This window comes from Mastigoproctus giganteus, chromosome 5 (assembly GCF_048544385.1).
Source record: "Mastigoproctus giganteus isolate SK-2022 chromosome 5, ASM4854438v1, whole genome shotgun sequence".
Taxonomy (NCBI): domain Eukaryota; kingdom Metazoa; phylum Arthropoda; class Arachnida; order Uropygi; family Thelyphonidae; genus Mastigoproctus; species Mastigoproctus giganteus.
The window spans coordinates 91,341,513-91,363,990 of NC_143579.1; the positions used below are offsets into that span (position 1 = coordinate 91,341,513).

General features: G+C 35.2%; 1 protein-coding gene across 1 annotated transcript in view; it reads left to right on the forward strand.

The window, feature by feature from the left end:
- The window catches only part of LOC150085556 (uncharacterized), a 327,690-nt gene that overhangs the window by 13,312 nt on the left and 291,900 nt on the right, over nucleotides 1-22,478 (forward strand). The window contains exon 2 of the mRNA XM_090374600.1: nucleotides 13,764-13,945. Coding sequence (XP_090230726.1) covers nucleotides 13,764-13,945 — 182 coding nt within the window. The remainder of the gene's footprint in view (nucleotides 1-13,763; nucleotides 13,946-22,478) is intronic.

Consider the following 22,478-nt stretch of genomic DNA (forward strand, 5'->3'; position numbering starts at 1 on the left):
CACTAGAACTCATCCTTTATCCTTTATTTCCACGAAAATAAAAAGGAAATCCATCTAGAAACCTTTTCTGGAAAGGTTTACAAGGAATTACCATATAGCTCTGCCTTACCTTCAATGTATAAGAGGACACTGACTACTACCCTCCCATTCCGCCCTGTGTCCTTCTTCAACTACATGTGTATCAATACCGGTGGGATCAGTTTGAATTATCAGTATTAGTAATCATTCGTGACATTTGAGAATCAGTAACCCTTTCTATAAATCAGTGGGTTACCAGTGGAGATAAAATCATCTCTTCAGTAGCTCAGAATTGTTTCATGCACTATGGATTGTTTTAATTTGTTGTAAATTTGTAGTTGTGATGAAATGGGTACAAGGCAGAAGTGGTTTTTGTACACTGTTTGTTTCAAATTGAAGATGTTAAATTATGCTGAAGAACACGACAACCAAAAGATATTTTGTTTTTCCTCTAGCCAAAAAAATGATATCTTACTTTTGAATTTCTATTTCAAATACTTGTATACGTAATAAAATATTTTTCCAAAATTCTCCTCCTGAAATCCAGGTGCATCTTACCGTCTGGCAGATATTGTACTTCTGTTGGGTCCTATGACATATGACAATCCCAGGCAATGAACAAGTTGACAATGCTGCAGAATCGGCTGTCTCACCACCCAATGACAAGTGGAAGGTTTCCACCTCTAGGCTATACACCAGTAATCAAAAAAAAAATTTAAAAATTTCAAGTCTCAGTGAAAATTGATTTAGCAAAAATTAACATAACAATAAGCTTTGAAGTATCAAGCCAACCCTCAAACTAATGGCCTTCAAGTTTCAGATCGAATCTCCAGCAGGTGGTACAGTAAACCCTCAATTTAATGGACCTCGATATAACAGATTTCGGATTTAACGGACCGGACAAATAATAATACAGTAATGTACATATTAATCTCGACCATATTATTTTTTTTTAGGTTATACAAAACTTCAGTGTTATTTAAAATTAATAATAATTACCTATTTCCATTATTGTTTTGATAATTACCTACTTTTATTTTTATAATCAAATTCAAGAAATTGTTTTTTGTTCTTTCTGAAAATGTGTTAAAATAGCTGTTTTCCCAGATAACAGATAAGAGCAGGTGGTGACTTGCGAACTGAAAGTGACCAGCTCACTTTGCTTCAGTCTCAGTCTGCCTCAAGCTATTGTGCAGTCAGGTTGCATACTTGTGATTTCTGAATTGTGACTTTATTTATTGAATAATTTTGCAATTCTTACAATTTAAAATGGCATCAAATGATAGAGGAGTTAAAAGAAAGCATGTGAACTTAAATGTGGCTCAGAAATTAGAGTTAATTGAGAAATTAGAACAAGGCGTCTCAGTAGCATGTGTTTGTGAAATTTACGTCTTAGAAAAACAAACTGTTTCTGATATCCATAAATCAAAGGCCAAATTGCAACATTTTATATTTACAACAGAATATTACATATTCTTTATTATAATTTAATAATTTTATATTTTACAGTACTGTTTATTGTATTAAAGCTTTTTTTTTACATTAAGAACAATAAAAAATGCCCACCAGGTTACATTCAATTTAACGGACTTTCGGCATTAACAGACACCCCTTCTCCCCTATCAGTCTGTTAAATCGAGGGTTTACTGTAATATTAGCTTGTCTATGAATAGGTTATATAAACAGATGAATTACAGATAACAGGTTATATAAACAGATGAATTACAGATAAGAGCAGGCAGTGACTTGCGAGCTGAACATGATTCGGACACTCAGGTCTATCGACTCACTTTGCTTCGGTCTCAGTCTGCTTCAAGCTATTGTGCTGTCAGGAAATAACGTAGAAAGTGTGGGGTAATGGGGTGGTCTGCCACAGGTTCCAGCCAGAAAGGGGTTGCCACTTGAAAATTCGAGAAGGAAAGTATTAATTTTAACGAAATAAATTCAACATTTTTTTTTTTTTTTAATTTATCTTTCTCCACATAAATTTAGTTATTTGACATTTCTATTTGACGTAATTTAATTAACGACAAGGTACTTTGATTTGTATATTAACTGACTGCAACTCTAATACTTGTGTTTAAATTTTTGGTATGTTATTAAGGCGGATCAAACAATATTTAGCCTTCGCAAATGCGTTTAGTTTAACCACATTTTTTTTACAAAGTTCGGCTTACAAATCATTAAGTTAGCACCACATTTTTGGTGACTCAATTTATACAAAGTATACGGGCAAGCCTTTGTATTTCCTGAAAAATCACTGTTGAAGAATGTTACATCTTCAACATCTAGTGCAATAGATATTCAGCATGATAAATCAGAAGAGCAAGTACAAGAGTCATCTTCTGAAGAGTATCTAACAGTGAAAGTTATTCATCTACCAGTGGAGAAGAATCTAGAAGATGCTTATTCATCTACCAGTGGAGAAGAATCTAGAAGATGCTTATTCATCTACCAGTGGAGAAGAATCTAGAAGATGCTTATTCATCCACTAGTGGAGAAGAATCTAGAAGTTGCTTATTCATCCACTAGTGGAGAAGAATCTATTGAAAATACACATGAGCAGAGAGAAGATTCTGAAAAGAAAGAGGAAATAAACATATTTTTAGTGTTCTGATGTTGCTTTTTGGCCTATCCCGGTATCAGATAATTTGAAAATTTATTTTATTAAGAAAGGCCGTGAATATTTTCAAAATAAGGATGGGCCTTTTGAAGCGTTGTAAGAGTAGGAGAAAAATTAAAGGGAAATGTTGGTAGCTAACAACTTCCTGATTTTATAAGACTGCCAAATAGAGAAAAAATTTTAAGAACATGGATGATTTATTCACCGTCATTAGGAAATTTATTTTGTTTTTGCTGCAAACTATTTTCATTGAAAAATAAAGAAATCGAAACATAAACATCCAACTTTATCACTGTATTTAAAAAACTTGGTGGAAATTAAACCCAAAGATTTCTGAAAAAGGAAATTGTGAACAGCATCTCATGCTTGGAGAAGTGGGAAACCTTAAGTGCAGGATTGAAGTTTCAACAAACTATTGATCACATTCATCAGACAGTACTGGATAAAAAAAGAATGAAATGGAGAGATGTTTTACATCGGCTTTTAGATGTAATCTTATTTCTGGCTCGTCAGAACTTCCTTTTCGTGGACATGATGAATCCATATTTTCTACAAATAAAGGAAATTTTAGAGAAATAGCAGAGTTGCTATCAAATTATGACCCATTTTGAAAGAATATATTTTAAGAATTGAATGTTCATCTGACAGGAAAGAACCTTCATATTTATCACCAGAGATTCAAAATGAGTTTATTAACATGACGAAGGATGCTGGACTGTCACTCCAAGTAGAATTAAAAAGAGTGATGTATGATTGTCTGGATATGTTTCATTTAGAATTGGAGTTTCATTTGAAAGTGATTAATGAAATTCTTTCAATGTTTGCCATTATTCAACCATATAATTTGGTTGTTGTGAAGAAAGAAGAATATGAAATGCATATTTCAAAGCTGATTGAAAATTTCGGCGAATTTCGTCATGAAGAAATTGTATTAGAAATTGGCCGACTAAGATGTCACTTACAATCTGCAAAAAGAACTGTTGAGGAAGCAAAACAGTGGACAGCTTTGCAGTTTGTAGAGTTTATTATAAAGTGGGATTTTTCAGAATCTGTACCAAATTTATTTTTACGTTTAAGCTTCATTTTAACAGTATGTGTATCTATAGCTTCTTGCGAAAGAAGCTTTTCCAAATTAAACTTAATTAAAAATTACTTTCACTCACCAGTGGGTCAGATTAGATTATCAAATCTAGCTAATATTATCTATTGAAAATGAATATGCCAGTAAAATTAATTTTGATGAGGTTATTGATAAATTTGTCGAAATAAAGACATGAAAACGGAAACTATAAATCTCTTCTGTTATTGATTTTTCACATTTTGTATCTCTTTTTTTCTCTTTTTGTTATTATATTAAATACTATGTAAATACACTGTACTTTATTCACTGAACTTTTAATGTTCGTTGCAAAATGTTCCTTAGTTTCTGATTTCTTAAAATCAATTAAGTTTTAAGACTTTTTTTTTTTAAGTTTAACGTTATTTATGGGTCCACCCCAGATGCAAAAAACCTTAGTCAGTATCACCCATGCTTTTTGTTAAGAGCAGAGGGCCACCTTTAACCCCCCCACCCAACAGTATTATCACTGTAACATGTACTTACAACTAAACATATCCTCATTAAATGTAAAAAATATTTAAGAGAATGCCAGAACTTCCTCACTTCAGCCACAAATGAAGCCCTACACATTCACCTTACTTTTGGGTAATAAACAAGTGTCCCAATCATTTTCACTTCTCTAAAAATTATTACCATGTGTCATCTTCAAGAAGCAGGCAACCTTTCGGTAGTAATATTTCTGTCCCCAAAATGGATAACTTTTTGGTTATCATATGTATGGTTCACTATGGAGATAGATACTAATGCACCCCAAAAAATTCTCAAGCAAACATTTTGACAGATGCAGTTAGAAGGAAGACCAAATCTGGGGACAGTGAAAAATTGGAAATGATATCATCATTTATTAATACTTTTTTAAACACTCTTACAGTATCCTTATTCAACTGCCCTTACAACATATGATTTTAATTTTTTCCCTTCCAAGCTAAAACTGTTAAAAGAGGTGGTAATTTTTCTGGGAAAAAAAAAAAAAAAACCACTACCCCTCCACATCTTTTCATACCCTCCCCTAATTCTTCCTTAAATTTATTCAGACTACCCACTTCCACGATGTTAGATAGAAGTTTGTTCTGACAATCAATTACTCTTTGGCTGAATGCAAATTTTCACATATCTATCCCAAAACCATCCACTTTAATTTTACAACCCCTTTTGTGGTTGTCCAAGAAAGAGTAAGGATGCCATCAGCATTTACGTTAACTACTCAATTCATTTAAAGCCTTAAAAACGCTTGTCAGGTCTCCTTGCAGGTACCTAGTCTCGAGTGGTGCAATTTGCAGGACTGAAGTCTTTTATGGTAAGAACATCCATTTGTGTACTAAGTTATTACAGCTATAAATGAAACTTTAAAAAAAGGACTTTTAAGAAGCTTTTTTGTAATTATATAACTGATGGAAAAAATGTGTAAATAGCCAAGTTCATTATTTTTAAATATTCAATATGTATTGTGTTATTATAGTTGTTTAAATGAAAACTAAATTTTTGATCCTACATTGTAATGTGCTTTTTTTGGTGCTTTCCAGAATTTTCTTTTGTAAATTAATCAGTGCAGTTCAGTAAAAAACAAATTTTCATTTCCTTTGTGGTATCACGCGTAGTTGAAATTTGTATAAGTTCAGTGGATTCAATATGGTTCATTTTGGAAATGTTTCACCCCCCATACACTTAAGTCATTATTTTACACTCTCTTTCGAGATTGGCATTCAGTTTTCACTTTTTGTGTGTGTGTCCTTAGAAATTGGCACTAAAGGTTAGAACAAATATCATCAGTTTTATGAATATTTAATTAGTGCTTGTACAAAAATCCAAATTCCATGTATAATTTTATATTTTTATCCCTCAACAGGTATGAATTTAATTCAAATTTACACATAGTGTTTCTTCACATTCAGTAAAAAATGCTCTAGAATGTTGTTGCAGAGTTGTTATCATTTTGTTCAGTGCTATCCTACACGTTCTACATGCTTCATTTGTTCTTTGTCAGCAGAAGAGACAAGAATATCTCACTGGCATATGATTTTCTGAATGTACTCCTAAATTCATTTCATAAGTTGATACTCTTATTGTGAGAATATGTTTAGGGATTTTTGTTCGGCCATTTGCAAAGGTTTTTAATTTTGGTGTTGTTTTTAATTCAAGTATCCCCACAAACTGTTAGCTTGTGAGGATACATGAACTAATATGATTTTAATTTTTTCCCTTCTAAGCTAAAAAAAACTTGTTAAAAGAGGTGGTAATTTTAACAGGAGAGAGACTGCTTCTACAGGGATGGGATACACTTAAATAGAAAGGGCGCAAGAATATTTGCTGATGCTATCGAGGCAGTGTTAGATGGGTCGGAAAATTGCTAGCTTGGGGGGATACAAGGACTAATAGATTAACAGTAGCCACTGGCAGAGGTGAAAGTGATTCTTGCACTGCTTCTGTTGGAATGAGTAGCAGCCTGGAAAACAAGATGCAGGGTATTTCAGAGACTGCTGGGAGTCATTGCGGTACAAGTAAACACATGGGTTGTGTTAGGGTAGCTAAGAATACAAACAGGTGCATGTATACTTGAATGTACACCAATGCTAGGAATTTGGTAAATAAATTTGATGAATTTGAGGTATTGCTCAGAACATTAAAGGCAGATGTTGTTGGGATATCAAAGACGTGGTGTCACACAGATATAAGGAATGCAGAACTGGAATTTGGGGAGTACAATGTGTACAGGAAGGATAGACAAGATAGGAAGGGAGGAGGGGTTATACTATTAGTTAAGAAACACATAAAATCCAAGGAAGTGAAGCCAGTCGACATCGCTGGACAGTGCAGTGTCGAGTCAGTTTGGTGTGACATAAGCATTGGGAGATCAAAATTGAGAGTAGGAATGTGTTATAGGCCTAATGACTCTGATGAGTATAATAAAGAACTGTACAGGGAAATAGTGGGCCAGTAAATTAGAGAGTCTTATAATGGGGGATTTTAATTTCCCAGATATTGACTGGAATTTGTAGGTTGGTCACTCACACACTAGCAAGGCTTTTATTGGATGATTGTTTTCTACATCAGCATGTTCTGGAGGCAACTAGAGGGAGTAATAATCTTGATCTGGTTATAAGTAGTGATTCTTCATACATTAAGAATCTGCAGATAAAGGAACCACTAGGTGGCAGTGATCACAGTGTGCTGAAGTGCGATTTACTCAAAGAGGTAACTACAATCGAGTAAAGGGGATGGTTTTTGCTTTCATAAAGGTGACTATGGTGGTCTGAGACAGTATTTAAATTCTATATGGTGGGACCAACTGATGATGTTACCAACAGCAAATTCAAAATGGGAAGCATTCAAAGAAATTATCTAGGAAGCTACTAGACTTTACGTACCAACTAAGAAATATTGTTCAAGGTTTAGGCCTAAATGGATGTCAGATGAACTGAGACATGTGGCAGAGAAGAAAAATGCATGGGATACATATAAATTAATGGGTGACATGGAAGACTATGATAGATATAAGCTGTTCTGTAACCAAGTCACAAAGGAGGTTAGGTAGGCACAGGCAGATTATGGGAAATCCTTGGCAAAGGATGTAAAGAAAAACAACAAAGAGTTCTTTACCTATTTAAACTCTAGAAGCAAATGGATGAATCATATTAGTCCACTGGATATTGATGGTTCAACTGTTGATGATCTTGCTCAGGTGGCTAACAAACTAAATGAGTATTTTGCCTCTACATTCACCCATGAGGAGTTATTCAGGGAGGGGAATGCCAGAGGTGAGTTTAACTCTGGCAGTGAGCTGGATGATTTTGTAATAACTGAGAGGAAAGTGGAGGAGAAATTGTTGAAGATAAACATAAAAAAGGCACCCAGAGTGGATGGGATCCATCCAGTTATATTAAAGGAGGCGCAAAGGAAGTAAGCAAATCCTTAGCCATAAATATGAGAGCTTTCCTGGACTCAGGGGAGGTACTCATGGACTGGAGATGTGAAAATTCACAAAGGAGGATCAAAGGGCAACACAAGTAATTATAGACCTGTTAGTTTAACTTCTGTTCCAGGAAAATTAATGGAGGCACTGGTTAAAGAAACACTGGAAGATCATCTAGACAAGACTTCAGTTATAGCTCGGACACAGCATGGTTTTGTTAAGGGAAAGTCTTGCCTGACCAATTTGATTGGATACTATGATGTGGTCGCAAAGGAACTGGATGCGGGGAATAACTTTGATATCGTATATTTGGATCGTAGAAAGATTTTTGATACTGTTGCATATGGAAGACTGTTGCACAAATTGGAGCAGTGTGGCATTGGAGGCAAATTGCTGCTATGGATAAAGGGATGGTTGAGTGGGAGAAGACAGAGTGGTAATCAATGGACACTTCTCATTGTGGACTAATGTTATTAGTGGAGTCGCTCGGTTCAGTATTGAGTCCATTGTTGTTTTCTTTATTTATAAATGATATTGATGATGGTATAACAAGCTTAATGTTCAAGTTTGTAGATCCTTACGAAGGTTGGCAGGGTTTTTAAGGACACTAATGACAGTACGCTGCTGAACAGTATCTAGAAGAGTTCAGCAGATGGAGGTGGCAAATGAAGTTTAACATTGATAAATGTAAAGTACTACATATGGGAAGCAGCAACCCCAGAGTGACGTATCAACTCTGTGGTACTACACTGACAGTAGTAGAGAACGAAAAGGACCTGGGGGTAATTGCAGCCAGATATGAAGTTTTCTGAGCAGTGCAGACTGTCTGCAAGAGTAGCTCATAGTGTCTTGTCAATGATATACAGGAATTTTTTTAGCAGGGATAAGGAGGTGATTATCCCTTTATATAAGGCAATGGTCAGGCCACACCTTGAGTACTATATACAGATCTAGAGGCCTCATTTTAAGAAGGATCTAGAGCTGTTGGAACGAGTGCAAAGAAGGGCAACAAGATTAGTGAATGGAACAAAGGGTTGCTCTTACGAAAAAAGGCTTAAATTTTGCAAATTACAGTGTCTGGAGACTAGGCACCTGTGAGGTGATCTAATTGAGGTGTATAAAGTCTTGAATGGTTTGAGCATACTCAATGCTGATGGAATTGTTAAGAATAATCATTTGAGAGGCATAAATTCAAATTGAGGAAAGATAGATGTGTGGAAGTTTGTCTTTAGCCATCCTTTCCATCCTTTGTTGTGGAAGTTGATAGCCTAAATAAATTTAAGGCTGAACTGGACAGGTACTTGGAACAAACGGAGGGGTGAAATGGGAGTGTTTTTTTTTTTTTTGGCTGATGCTGCATAAGCTTGCTTTCTTGCATCATATGTCTATGCTAATGCTAATAAATTAACAGTACCTCTAGGCAAAGGCAAAAGTAATTCTTGCACTGCTTCTATTAGAATGATCAGTAGCCTGGAAAGGTGCTGGGAGATTTCAAAGACATAATGGAACGAGTAAATACATGGGCTGTGTTAGGGTAACTAAGTAAGAACAGGTGAAAGTATACTTGCATGTACGCTAATGTTAGAAGTATAGTAAATAAATTTGATGAATTTGAAGTGCTGGTCAAGAAATAAAATGCAGATATTGTTAGGATATCAGTGACATGGTATCACACAGATATAAGCAGTGCAGAATTGGAATTTGGGGAGTACAATGTGTACAGATATCAGAATAGAAGGGATTATGCTGTTGGTTAAGAAACATAAAATCTAAGGAAGTGCATCCAGTTGACATTGGTGAACAGTGCAGTGTTGAGTCAGTTTGATGTGACATAAGCACTGGAAAGGAAAAATGAGAGTTGAGTGTGTTATAGGCCTATTGACTCTTATGAGTATAAAGAACAATTGTGCAGAGAAATAGTGGGCCAGTCAATCAGAATATCTTATAATGGGGGATTTTAATTTTCCAGATATTGACTGGAGCTTGTGAATTGGTCATTCTCATGCTAGCAAGATTTTGTGGATTTATTGGATGATTGTTTTCTACAGCAACGTGTTCGAGGGGCAACCAGAGGAAGTAGTACTCTTAAATCTGATTATTAGCAGTGATTATTGATGCATTAAGTACTTGCAGATAAAGGAACCACTAGGTGACAGTGATCACAGTGTACTGATGTGGGATTTACTTAAAGATGTAACTGCCATCAAGGGTAAAGGAAAGAGTTTTTGCTTTCATAAAGGTGACTACAGTGATTTTAGACAGTTTTTAAATTCTATACAGTGGGATAAACTGATGTTGTTACCAACAGCGAATTCTATATGGGATAAACTGATGTTGTTACCAACAGCGAATTCTATACAGTGGGATAAACTGATGTTGTTAACGACAGCGAATTCTAAATGGGAAGCTTTCAAGGAATTAATCTTAGAAGCTATTAGGCTTTTCATACCAACTAAGAAATACTGTTCAAGATTTAGACCTAAATGGATGTCAGATGAACTAATGAGGCTTGTGGCAGAGAATAAAAATGCATGGGATGCATATAAATTATCAGGTGACACAGAAGCGTATAGTAGATATAAGCTAGTCTTTAATCAAGTCTCAAAAAGGAGGCAAGTGAAGGCTGATTGCAAGAAATCTTTGGAAAAGGATGCAAAGAAAAACAGCAAAGACTTCTTTGCTTATTTAAACTCTAAAGGAAGGGGATGAATCAGATTTGTCCACTTGATATTGATGGTTTGACTGTAGACGATCCTGGTCAGATAGCTGACAAACTGAATAATGAGTATTTTGCATCTACATTCACAAACGAGGATTTCTGTATGGAAGTGGAGGACAGAAACTTATTGAACTCTAACAGGGAGCTAAATGAATCTGTAATTACTGTGAGCAAAGTGGAGAAGAAATTGTTGAAGTTAAACATAAGAAGGCACCTGGAGTGGATTGGAGCAGGTCATGGAGTCTTGTCAGTGATATATAGCAAGTTTAAAGTAGATTATCTCAACATACTTTCTGCTGTAAGGACAGTTCCTTATGATGATACAATGCCAGTGCCAAAGCCACCAGAAACTTATGGACTTGACTCTGATTCAGGATTGGAAAAGGAGTCTCCAGAAGATGCAGAACCATACAGATCTAGAATTTTCAACTTTTGATACTGCAAAGCTGCATCTAATGACCTGGGCAGAATTGAACGATTTGGTCAGACATTTGGACCTCTCCAAAAATATGTGGGTATTGAATAAAATTGGCAGGCTTAAAATTCTTCATAGCATCAACAGAAGAAAACTCAAATATTTTGGACACATAGGAAGAAGGGATAACTTTATATTGAAGAACATATAATGGAAGGAAAAATTGAGGGGAAGAAGAGCAGAGGAAGACCTGCAAGTAGGTGGAAGAACAGAATCAGTGACCTTCTGGGCATGAGTTTGTGATGCTGCTTGTAGAGCACAAGACCGATGCAGTTGGAGGAAATTGATGGTGGCCACAACAGCTCTTCAGGGAAGTACGTGACTAGAATGAGAAGAATTGTATTACTGTTCATAACAAGTTATTTCTTTGTGTGAATTTATTGTAGTTGACTTTTAAGAATTATTGCCCTGTACAAAAAAAAAAAAAAAGAAAGAAGTTTTACATAATAGTAGAGTTGAGGAGTGGTCAGAGCTTTACTTTGAGTATTAAACATGGATTTGGCTTCTTCAATCCTCCTTTAAACAAAATGGTCGTATTGTACTAGGTAATAAGAATCATCTGTGACCTAATATTGCATACTTTCACAGAAGCTTGGCTATTTTTTGTGGAATGTTTTTGCCATGCCTTTTCCCTTTGCTTAATTTGGTACATATATACTGGTGTTCAAAGAAAGTGCATCACCCCTTAAAATTGTAATTTGTAATAAATTGTTATCTGAATAACGTAAGTAAATGGCAATATTTCTTACAGATTGCATCAAATAATATTGACACGCTTAGTTGATGATGTAATATTGCATCAGCTGTTACTTTCAGCTATATAAGCATGCTCTGCAAGAGTTGCAGTTATTCCTTGCTTGTGTAAGGATGGCGAGTTATGTGCAGTTGACACCACGAAGAAAGAGTGCTAGTGTTCTTTATTTGAGGAAGAATGTTCTTCCTGTCATAATTCTTATAGAGTGTCTTGTAATCAGTTGACAGTAAGTAGATTTCTTTCCAAACTCAAGAATACTGGTTTTGCTGATTGGAAAAAAGGAATCGCACGCAAACGAGTCTCTGTGCCAAAACAGGACTGCGTTTTGAAGTGCTTATGCCTTAAAAACCATAAAGCTTCTTTGTCTGAGCTGAAAAGAGAATGAGAAGAACATACAGGAGTGGTAGCAAGCGCAGTAACAGTCAGAAGATGCCTCTTCAAAAATGGACTTGTAGCCCATCATCCTAAAAAGAAGCCCCTCCTCACACAAAAAATGAAAAAGGCCCGATTAATTTGGTGTAAGGAGCATGTCAAATGGACCCCGAGCAGTGGAAGTCAGTTATTTTCTCGGATGAGAAGAAATTCAACCTACATGGCTCTGATGAGAGAAAAATGATTTTCCGTAGACGTGGTGAAGAATACCATCCAGACTGTATGGTGTCTTCAGTGAAATTCCCTACCAATCAAATGATATGGGGGTGCATTTCGTATTTGGAGTAGGTCACCTGCAGTTTATAAAAGGTTCCGTAAATGCCAATGGATACCTGGCTATATTGGAAGGCAAATTACTGCCAACCATTAGAGATCTTTTCTACCTGCCAAGTAACTGCATCTTTCAACACAACTCTGCTTCTTGTCATTGGGTGAAAAGTGTAAGTAGGCAGTTCTGTATTAGAGGTTCGAGAGAGAGAGTAATGTGTTTACATTTGTTACAGGTGAAAAAATGGTTGGAAGAATGGTCCATTACAACTCTTAGCTAGCCAGGAAACAATCCGTCCCTGAATCCTATAGAGAACTGTTGGCATCGTGTGGAATCTGCAGTTGCTATAAAGAAACCAAAGACCCTTCGTGAACTTCAGGAAGCCATAATTTGTGTTTGGAACCATGAACTGTCAGTTGATTATTTTCAGAAATTGATCTTGTCAATGCCTCGACGGTGTGCTGCTGTCATCAGGGCCAGAGGCAGTTCAACTAAATATTAGTTTGCACCTGGTAAACTTTTCATTTTGTTTTCCATTTAAAATGATAAACTGAGCAAATTGAGAGCTTCTGATAACATTTCAGTCATAATTGTCGTGTTTACCAAAACTGTTGTATAAAGGTTGCAAATGCTCATTTTGGAATATTTTGAGAGCACCTGTCAAATATTACTTAGCTTTGCCTTAACTATTAATAAATATCTTTTGTTTATATTTCTATTTGTGATGCTAGTCTTTAATGTAACATACCATCACAAAAAAGGGTTAGAAATGTGAAGTTCACTTTCTTTGACACCAGTGTACTCCTCATGATTACTGCCCCCCTTCCTGAGTATACTCATAGTGTTTGGTAATTTTGCACACTGGGGATATACCCTGATTTACTAATGACCCAATCCTCTAATTTTACTTTCACACTGATGAAGGCGTAATTAGAGGATTTGACTGTTGCAGGATAACGGACTTTGCTGACATTTACTATGCTAGTGAGGTCTAGCTTCAAATCCCATCAGAGACTGGTGAAATTCTTAAATATCTTCTCAAACTGGCCTTGTAGTTAGCTGATATCAGGTGAAAGCAATAGGGTACCTCACGAGTTGTTCCATGTCTTTCAGTGCACATAAAACAGGTTAATTGGATTGTGAACACATACTTGTATGAACATAATACGCAATAAAGGTTGCTTCTAGTACCACGTGACATAGTGCATTGTGACTAAGGTTGTCAGCATGCTAAGGACCTTTCAACTGTCTTCTTCAAATTAAATCTGAAAATGCATTTGTTCAGTTTAATGAATGAGTAAACTGAATTGAATAATCATGTGAGGTAAAGAAGAAAATTGCACCAGAATGTACAAAATTATGAGTCTCATTAATTAATAGGATGAAGTAAATATGTTTAAGAGTGATTCTGTCTTCAAGTATTTTTTTTTTTTTTTTGCTGTAGGTGACTTAAGTACATTAGAACTTGGGCCAAATATTGTTATTTCTGAATATGAGAAGGTCAGTGTGTCATCAGGTGAACAGACTGGTAAAAGTTCTTTGCAAACAGACCATAAGAAGGGCCAAGAAAAAACAGAAACTGAATGTCTAGTAGACTTTGTAGAAAGAGAAAGATCAATGCAAAAAGTGAGTTAAAATTTCTTCTGTTGTGTCCTGAAAGATGTTATGTTATTTTATAAATTTTTATAATATTTTATCAATGTTTACAATGTTCTATCAATTAATGTTTAATTATAACATGAAAAGTTATTGAAAATTTAAAATCAGAGTTCTTATTAGAATGATGTCCAATATGTTCCATTTTTTTAAATATAGATCAAGGATACCAGTGCAAAATGTGAAAAGATATAAAGTGGCATTTTATCTTTTCACAACTTTTTATATACCTTATATTAAGTCACTGCCTCTATCATCAAATCTGCCGATTGCTCTTTCAGTGACTTCTAATAGAGATAGAAGGCTGAAACCTTGTACATATTCCTAATTCATGTAACAACGCATTCTATCAAAATTTGAGCTAAATCTATCAAGCAGTGCACCATGCAACCATTGCATGTCATCTATCAGAAACTGGATTTATACTTGATACGGATTTCGGACCTTTTCCCCCACTTCTTATCTGGTTAGAAGGGTGTAATTTTGTAAACAATCTCTTTTAACGTAATAATGTTTCCAATTAAATTTGAGCTAATCCATCGTGTGGTCCACTGTGCTGCTATTACATGCCTCATATCAGCTACATGCTTTACATGGTTGTATGCATGTAATACAAAAGCGTGCTGGGTTTTATCATCTGTCCTTGCATTGTGCAAAGGTTTTTTGTTGGTGAAAATCTTTTCACATAAATTTTCAATCATACTTTATTTATAAAAGATGTATGAAAATTTCTATTCATAAAGAATAATAAAAATAAGAAAATAAAAAATTTTCTTAATTCTTAAATATCTTCTCAAAAATATACCTTAAATATACCTTAATCAAAATCAAAAATATACCTTAATTTTGATAAATTTTACTTCTTTCTTTCTTTCTCTCTCTTTTTTTTTTTTTCACAAAGTGTCCAAGTCAGTCAGGGCACAGGTTGCATGGTTTATCTCATGGCCTTACCTCCAGTTTTTCATCCAGAAAAACAAGCAAACTGACTGAGGGATACAAACTACAGTCCATTCCGGTTATTTGGGACACATCGGGACTAGTGTATTTTGGCCTGATTAAGCGGCTGCCCCAATTATCCGAAGTTTCACGTAAATAGTTAAAAATACAATGTACCCCCCCACCCCCTTTACAATTGGTTCAACGTACAATCAAATCACGTTACGACGAACTCAACATAGTAAAGTACCGTTCACTATACGATGTGCAGTAAGCGCCGGTCGTTGTGATCACATTTGTGAATTGAATTCTAATTCTATTAAACAGCAATTCTAATTAGTGTAAATAGGAGGAATATTATCCACAGGCTATAAAAGTAAAGATATATTAAGCACAAATTTACCCTTTATTACTTTACCAATTAAAAAATTAAATGATACGCGAAAATTGGAAGAATATACGTGATAATCGGAATAATTAATACGTACTGTAATATGTACATACGAACTAGTTGACAGTTCTGTTCACTGACATTTGTGGGTGGGGATTAAAATTTAAAACAGTAAAAAGATAAGCAATCAATATCAAAGAACACGGCACACACAAATTGCAAGTAACACAATATGCGCAAGTGAAAACCGAGTAACGAGTTACAAAGCTTTAAAAATAGGAATAAAGAGAAGATCTGAAAATTAATTTTTTTATATGATTGAAGATTTCATGGAAGTGTAAACACATTTCACCATAATAACCCACAGAATTCCAGCTACCGGTATTATTGCAAATTCAGTAAGATTGAGTTTGCTGTCTGTTTATGATAGATTTCACTAACAGAAAAGCCCAATAAACAGGTGACTAATTGTTTTATTGTTTTATGGTTGTGACCACCAGATTGTCTCCGACTGAACCACGTGGTTCAGTCGAAGACAATCGTAGGGTAATCTCCAGTGCTCCGGTCTCCTGCCCCAATTAAGCGAAGTAAATCCTGGCTATTTTCTCGATTGGTTTCTGTTTTTTAAGGTTTGCCCCAAATAAACGGCTGCCCCGATTAACTGGTGGCCCAAATAACCGGAATCCACTGTATTACAAACAGAGGATACTGATTCCTCATAGCCTTAGCTACTTCGGCACTTAACACACACCACCACATTCTGAGTATTGCACTATTTGATCACATTTTTGAAAGAATGATGAGAAAATTCTCCAGCTCTTTCTTTTAATTCTTCATTGGAATATAGTTTGTTAAAACAAAAAAAGAATAGACTGATTTTAAAGGACCTACAGTCAAGGCCACATTAAACATGGAAGCCACTGAATCCATGCCTAAAGCTTTCAAGGATAGTAAAACAGTTATTACAGTGCCTTTTTCAAGTGGTGAGTGTCAGTATTTGCCTGTTTGCATCCAAGTGCTGAAGTGTTGAGATGGCTTGACACTTTTATATTTGTAGGGTCAATTTTCAGTGTCAAAACTACCATGCCACCAGGTCTGCAATGGCAAGGTGTCCAAAGAGTCAGGGGACCAACTGTTGATTTGGTATGGCTCTTAAAGAACATGGGGGAGAGTATCTTGTGGATGAGTACCAATGTTTTGGTATTGCTTATGTCATTTTAAGCGAGTATTCTAGGAGAAAATAAAATATTTGATGCTCTATTTTATCAATAAAAGAGATTCTACTTGCCTTGATTATTTTATGCGTGAAAACAGTGAGCAAAATATATCAGCACAACCACCATGTTCAATACTTAAATTGCATATATGCTGTGCACTCATCTTTATCAAAGTGATGACAAAATTGAGTACACATTAAAACCCATTCCTCAGAATATTCTTCCTTAAAAACGTATAAATACAGTTATAAGGTATAAATTTTAAGATTTTGATTCTCTATTTTATCAATACTTATAAAAGACTTCTGCTTGCCTTAATAATTTTATTCATGAAAACAGTACAACACAACTTGAACAAGTAATGCATGAATAAGTGAATATACAGGGTTGTTAAAATTAAATTATCCCTATGTAGAGGGCTCTGGAGTGAGTTCTAAGACTCGTGCTGAAGAGAAATTTGGACAACAGGTACAATGAAGAATGTGCTTGCCATTTATTGTAAAAAAAAAAAAAAAAATAGTTACAAGATTTGTCACTATATGGTACTGTGGTGCTACAATTGTTCAATGTGTCCTCCATTTCGGTCAACAACAGTTTCCATTCGAAGAACAGCATTTTCTACCGCAGAACGTTACATGTCAACTGGAATAGCCAGCACATGACGTCTAATGCTGTCCTTCAGATCTGCCGGAGTTTGACATCCTTCCTGATACACCTGGTTCTTCAAAAAAATCCCATAACCAGAAGTTGCATTGGGTAAGGTCCGGTGATCGGGGTGGTCAAGATGTCTGGAAACAACAGCTGATGACCCGTTCGTCTGTAAAGTGTTGCCTTAGAAATCTTTAGACACAACGGTGGATGTGGGGTGGTGCACCATCTTGCATGAATATGGTATCCTGAAGGTACCCACCTTGTTGCAACTCTGGTATTGCATTCATAATATCGCCGACCAGTGACAGAACAGGTGAGGGGGTCCAGTCGGTGTTACCTTTTCAAAAAAATATAGCCCAATTATGAATGTGGCTGTAAATTCACACCACACTGTCACTTTTGGAGAATGCAACGGGACCTCTTGGATAACTCAATGATTTTCTGTTGGCCAAATGTGACAGTTGTGCGTATTCACCTGTCCATTTAAGCAGAAGTGGGCTTCATCACTCCAAAGGATGTGCCATGGCCAAGTGGTATCCACTGTCATTCGTGCTAGAAACTGAAGTGCGTATGTGAAACAAATATCTGCATCACCATACTTTAGCTGCTGTAGCATGTGCATCTTGTAAGGATAGTACTGCAACTCCTGACGCATTACTAGCCTTACAGTGGAATACGGCATTTCCACTTCACAAGAAACAGTTGGCACACTTGCACTACCACATGGAGATTGACTTGATAAATCCATGACAGCCATAGCCACATCTTCAACATGAGAGGAGTCCATTTCTGTCGTTTCAAATTTCTCAATAATTTTGTGCACAGCACAAACAGTCATAGGTCCACGCCTTATACGCTTCTGACGCTGGAATTCTCTGATAGCCGCAGCTGCATTGTGGCTGTGCTGATAGTACAGCTTCACTAATAGCACCTTTTCCTGCAATGTTGTTGGCATTGCTGCTGTAGTGCAGGCAAACATCTGCTGTATGATTTCAAAGAGACTGCTCTGCTTTTATACAGTACAGTGGAGCTGGGTAGTGGGGCTGGCTGTGGCAATAACTTATAGTTATGCAAATAACGTAAGTTATTTGCATAATTGTAACTAAGATAGTTATGTGCCATACAGTGACAAATTTTGTAACTAATTCTTTATTGCACCTGTTGTCCCAATTTCTCTTCAGTACGAGCCTTACAACTCGTTCCAGAGCCCTCTACATAGGAATACTTTAATTTTAACAACCGTGTACATCCTAACACTCTCACATTTCAGCAACGTAAAATGTATAAGCATTGCTATTTATTAGAATAATATTAATTGTCATGCTAAATGAACAAAATTATATTATTATAACTATGGGTATTTATTTTTCAGAAAAATAGCTTTACATGAAAAACTAGACAAAAGAGCAACCCCCAAAACAAAATGTAAAATGTAAAATTGTAAAATGGTAGACATTTTACCCAAACGTCAAGAAAATTCTGGAAAAATGGGACATCTGTTTTCATGACCATCTTGACCATGGAGTTTGAAAAAAGATTTTAATAAAAAATAATATAAAAAAACAAATTTTTCAAAAATATACCTTAATTCCGATAAATTCCGATAAAATATAAGGCGTGGCCTTTACCCCTACAACGTAAAATATTTCATTTATAAAAAAACCGGTAAAAGGCCACACCTTCCTTGTATTTTATCGGAATTAGGGTATATTTTTGAAAAACTTGTTTTTATATTATTTTTTTATTAAAATCTTTTTTTCGAACTCCATGTCCAAGGCGGTCAAGATGATCTTCAAAACAGATGTCCCATTTTTCCAGAATTTTCTTGACATTTGGGTAAAATGTCCTGGTGTTTTCAAAAATGTTTTGGGGTTGCTCTTTTGTCTAGTTTTTTATGTAAAGCTATTTTTATGAAACTAAATACCCATAGTTAATAATATAATTTTGTTAATTTAGAATGACAATTAACATTATTTTAATAAATAGCAATGCTTATACATTTTACATTGCTCAAATGTGGCAATGTTAGATGTATATTGACTTATTCATGCATTACTTGTTGAAGTTCTGTTGTATTTTCATGAATAAAATTATTAAGGCAAGCAGAAGTCTTTTTATAACTATTGATAAAATAGAGCATCAAAATCTTAAAATTTATACCTTATAACTGTATTTACATGTTTTTAAGGAAGAATATTTTGAGGAATGGGTATTAATGTGTACTCAACCTTGTCATCACTTTGATAACAAAGTTGAGTGCACAGTATGTATGCAATTTAAGTATTGGACATGGTGGTTGTGCTGATATATTTTGCTCACTGTTTTCCTGCATAAAGTAATCAAGGCAAGTAGAATCTCTTTTATTGATAAAATAGAGCATTAAATATTTTATTTTCTCCTAGAACACTCGCTTAAAATGACATAAGCAATACAAAAACTTTGGTCCTCATCCACAAGATACTCATCCCCATGCTCTTTACTCTTTAATAGCCATACCAAATCAACAGTTGGTCCCCCGACTCTTTGGACACCTTGCCATTGCAGACCTGGTGGTGTGGTAGTTTTGACACTGAAAATTGCCACTGCAAATATAACCATGTCAAGCCATCTCAACACTTCAGCACTTGGATGCAAACAGGCAAATACTGACACTCACCACTTGAAAAAGGCACTGTAATAACTGTTTTACTAACCTTGAGAGCTTTAGGCATGGATTCAGCGGCTTCCATGTTTAATGTGGCCTTGACTGTAGGCAGAGGTGTATTGCTAAAAAAAATAAGTCAAAGATTAGAATATTCATTCAGTATTTATTTATAACTATTAAATAAAAATTTCAAAAGCGAAAAACAAAGACAAAAAATTTAAAAAATCAGAAAAGAAAAAAACGAAAACAAAAATTCCAAAATAATATAAAAAATACTGTTTATAAGAATCATAGAAATTCCCATACAGGATCGATTACGTATTCTTCTTGTGTGACTGCCCTTTTTGTTTGTTGTCAACAGCAGAATGATGAGACTGTAACCAAGTTCGGACAAAAATTTGGATTCCATAATTGTAATGGTGGACCATGTAGTTTAATAAACAACAAACTTGCCACATGTTTGACAAGAATACAGGATCTTTTCTCAGTTAATATTAAATTCATACTGCTGAAGCCATGCTCGCATTCGGAAGAACTGCAAGCTATAATTTTGGAATAAGTTTTTAAATGTTCCAAATCTGTGGGCACGCTATGACCACCATTAACTAAATAATCCCTGTAGGCATTCAAACATTTTGTGAAAGATAAATTAAAATGTTTACAGAGAGATTCTATTTAATTTTCTCCAAATCTAAGATCAATTTCAGATGACCATTCGCTTGGTTCAAGAATTCGCATTTCTGTTATAATGTCTGAAGTTGAAATTCCTTAAGTAATTTCAGTAGAATCTGTACTAACACTCAGCCTATGCTTCATATTATTAATAATACTGTTTGGAAATTGTTTCTGAATTAATGTTACTTTGTTATTGTCTATTAATGTTACTGAAAATAATTGCATTTCTTCAATAGCATCTGAGGCTTCTAACAGCTCTTTTCCTTTTTGAGGATCTTTTAAAAATTCCAAGTAACGAATTGTACAGTCTGTCCTCGTATAGCACGATAGTTGCGTTCCTAGAAATCCTCGTGCAATGCGAAATCGTGCAATATAAACAACAGGCCCTATGGGAAAAGTAGGGTTAGGTGCCGACAACCCAAGATTGAACACACATTTGGAACCAAAACATTACCAAACAATAAATAATCGGGTAATTTTAATCGTTATAAAATACGTAAGCATTTTATAACGATTAAAATACGTAATAAAAATATTATAATAAAGTATTTTTAGTATTTTTTAATACTAAAAAAGTATTTTTTACGAATAAAATACGTATTTTATTCGTAAAAAAATAATTATTATATTAAATAAAATAGTCGTAATAAAATACTTACGTATTTTATAATACGTAAGTATAAATTATAATACGTAAGTCGTAATAAAATATTGCTAATGCTTTTGCTTCTATCGTAAGCAAACTTGCTTTTTGTTTGATTTTCTATCGAAACAGATGACAGCCGTTCCATCTCTCCCAATTCTTGTGTCTTAATCTAATGGATTTTAATTACACTGAGTTGTTCCCGCTATGGAAGTTGTTTTTATTTTCTCTGCATTCTTTGTAATTCTCGGCGTTGCCTGATTTAGGTCTATAGCACGTGCAATATCACATGGCCTTTCATTTCGCTCAAAGCGTTTCACAATTTCATATTTTTTCTCTATCGACAGAGGCGGACTGGTCATAAGCCTTACCCGGGAAATCCCGGTGGGCCGGAGGCCGGTGTGATTTTGGCCATAAACCGTAGTATGAGGCCACTATAAATTTTCCTGGTTAAGAATTTTTGATCCAGTCCGCCTCTGTTTATCAATATTGCTTTTTTTTTTTCTCTGAATCTGCAGTGTCTTAGCCAGAACGCTTCCTTTTCACACCTTTTAAGTATTTTACTCATTTTTAGGGAACAAAGCACAATTACAAAACGAGGAGGCACGCTTGATACACATAAACAAAGCTGCGCGCGTGTAGCAACTGAATAAACAACACCGTAAAGGCCGAGATACACTATTAATTAACACCCCACATTTTACTAAAGCACATTTCTCAGGGTTACTACCATAAAACAATAAAAACAATTTCCAGTTGCGTTTCTGCTAGTGAAATCTGTTATAAACTGGTAGTAAACTCCATCTAATTGCATTTGCGATTATACCGATAGCTGGAATTGTGTTGGTTTTTACGTTATTATGGTGAAATGTGTTTCCCCTTCACTTATATAAAACACATAAATACATTTTCAGAATCTTCTTCATTCCTATCGTGTTGCGTTCAGTTGGGGTGATTCCGCGTTCGACTGCCATTTCTTGTAAACACAAAGGCGAATCGTGTATAAGCGAATTCGGTTCGTGTTATATAAGATAACGTTCCCCTATTTATAAATCGTGTATGATCGAATTCGTGTAATGTAAACACGTGTTATACGAGGACCGACTGTACAATGAATCAATTTCAAAACGATGGCATAAAGATGTAAAATTTTGCCAGACTGCTAATACAGTCCTAATGGAGCTGGCCACCCACCTTACATTAAATACCCATCTAATCCTTTTAATTTCTTTGCCAATGCTGGTAGCACATGCTTCTATTTTTCTTTGGTTTTATGGAAATTGACTGTACAAAGTGTACAGCTTGTCCATAAATATTTGAAAATGGTTAATTTCATGAACTTCTGA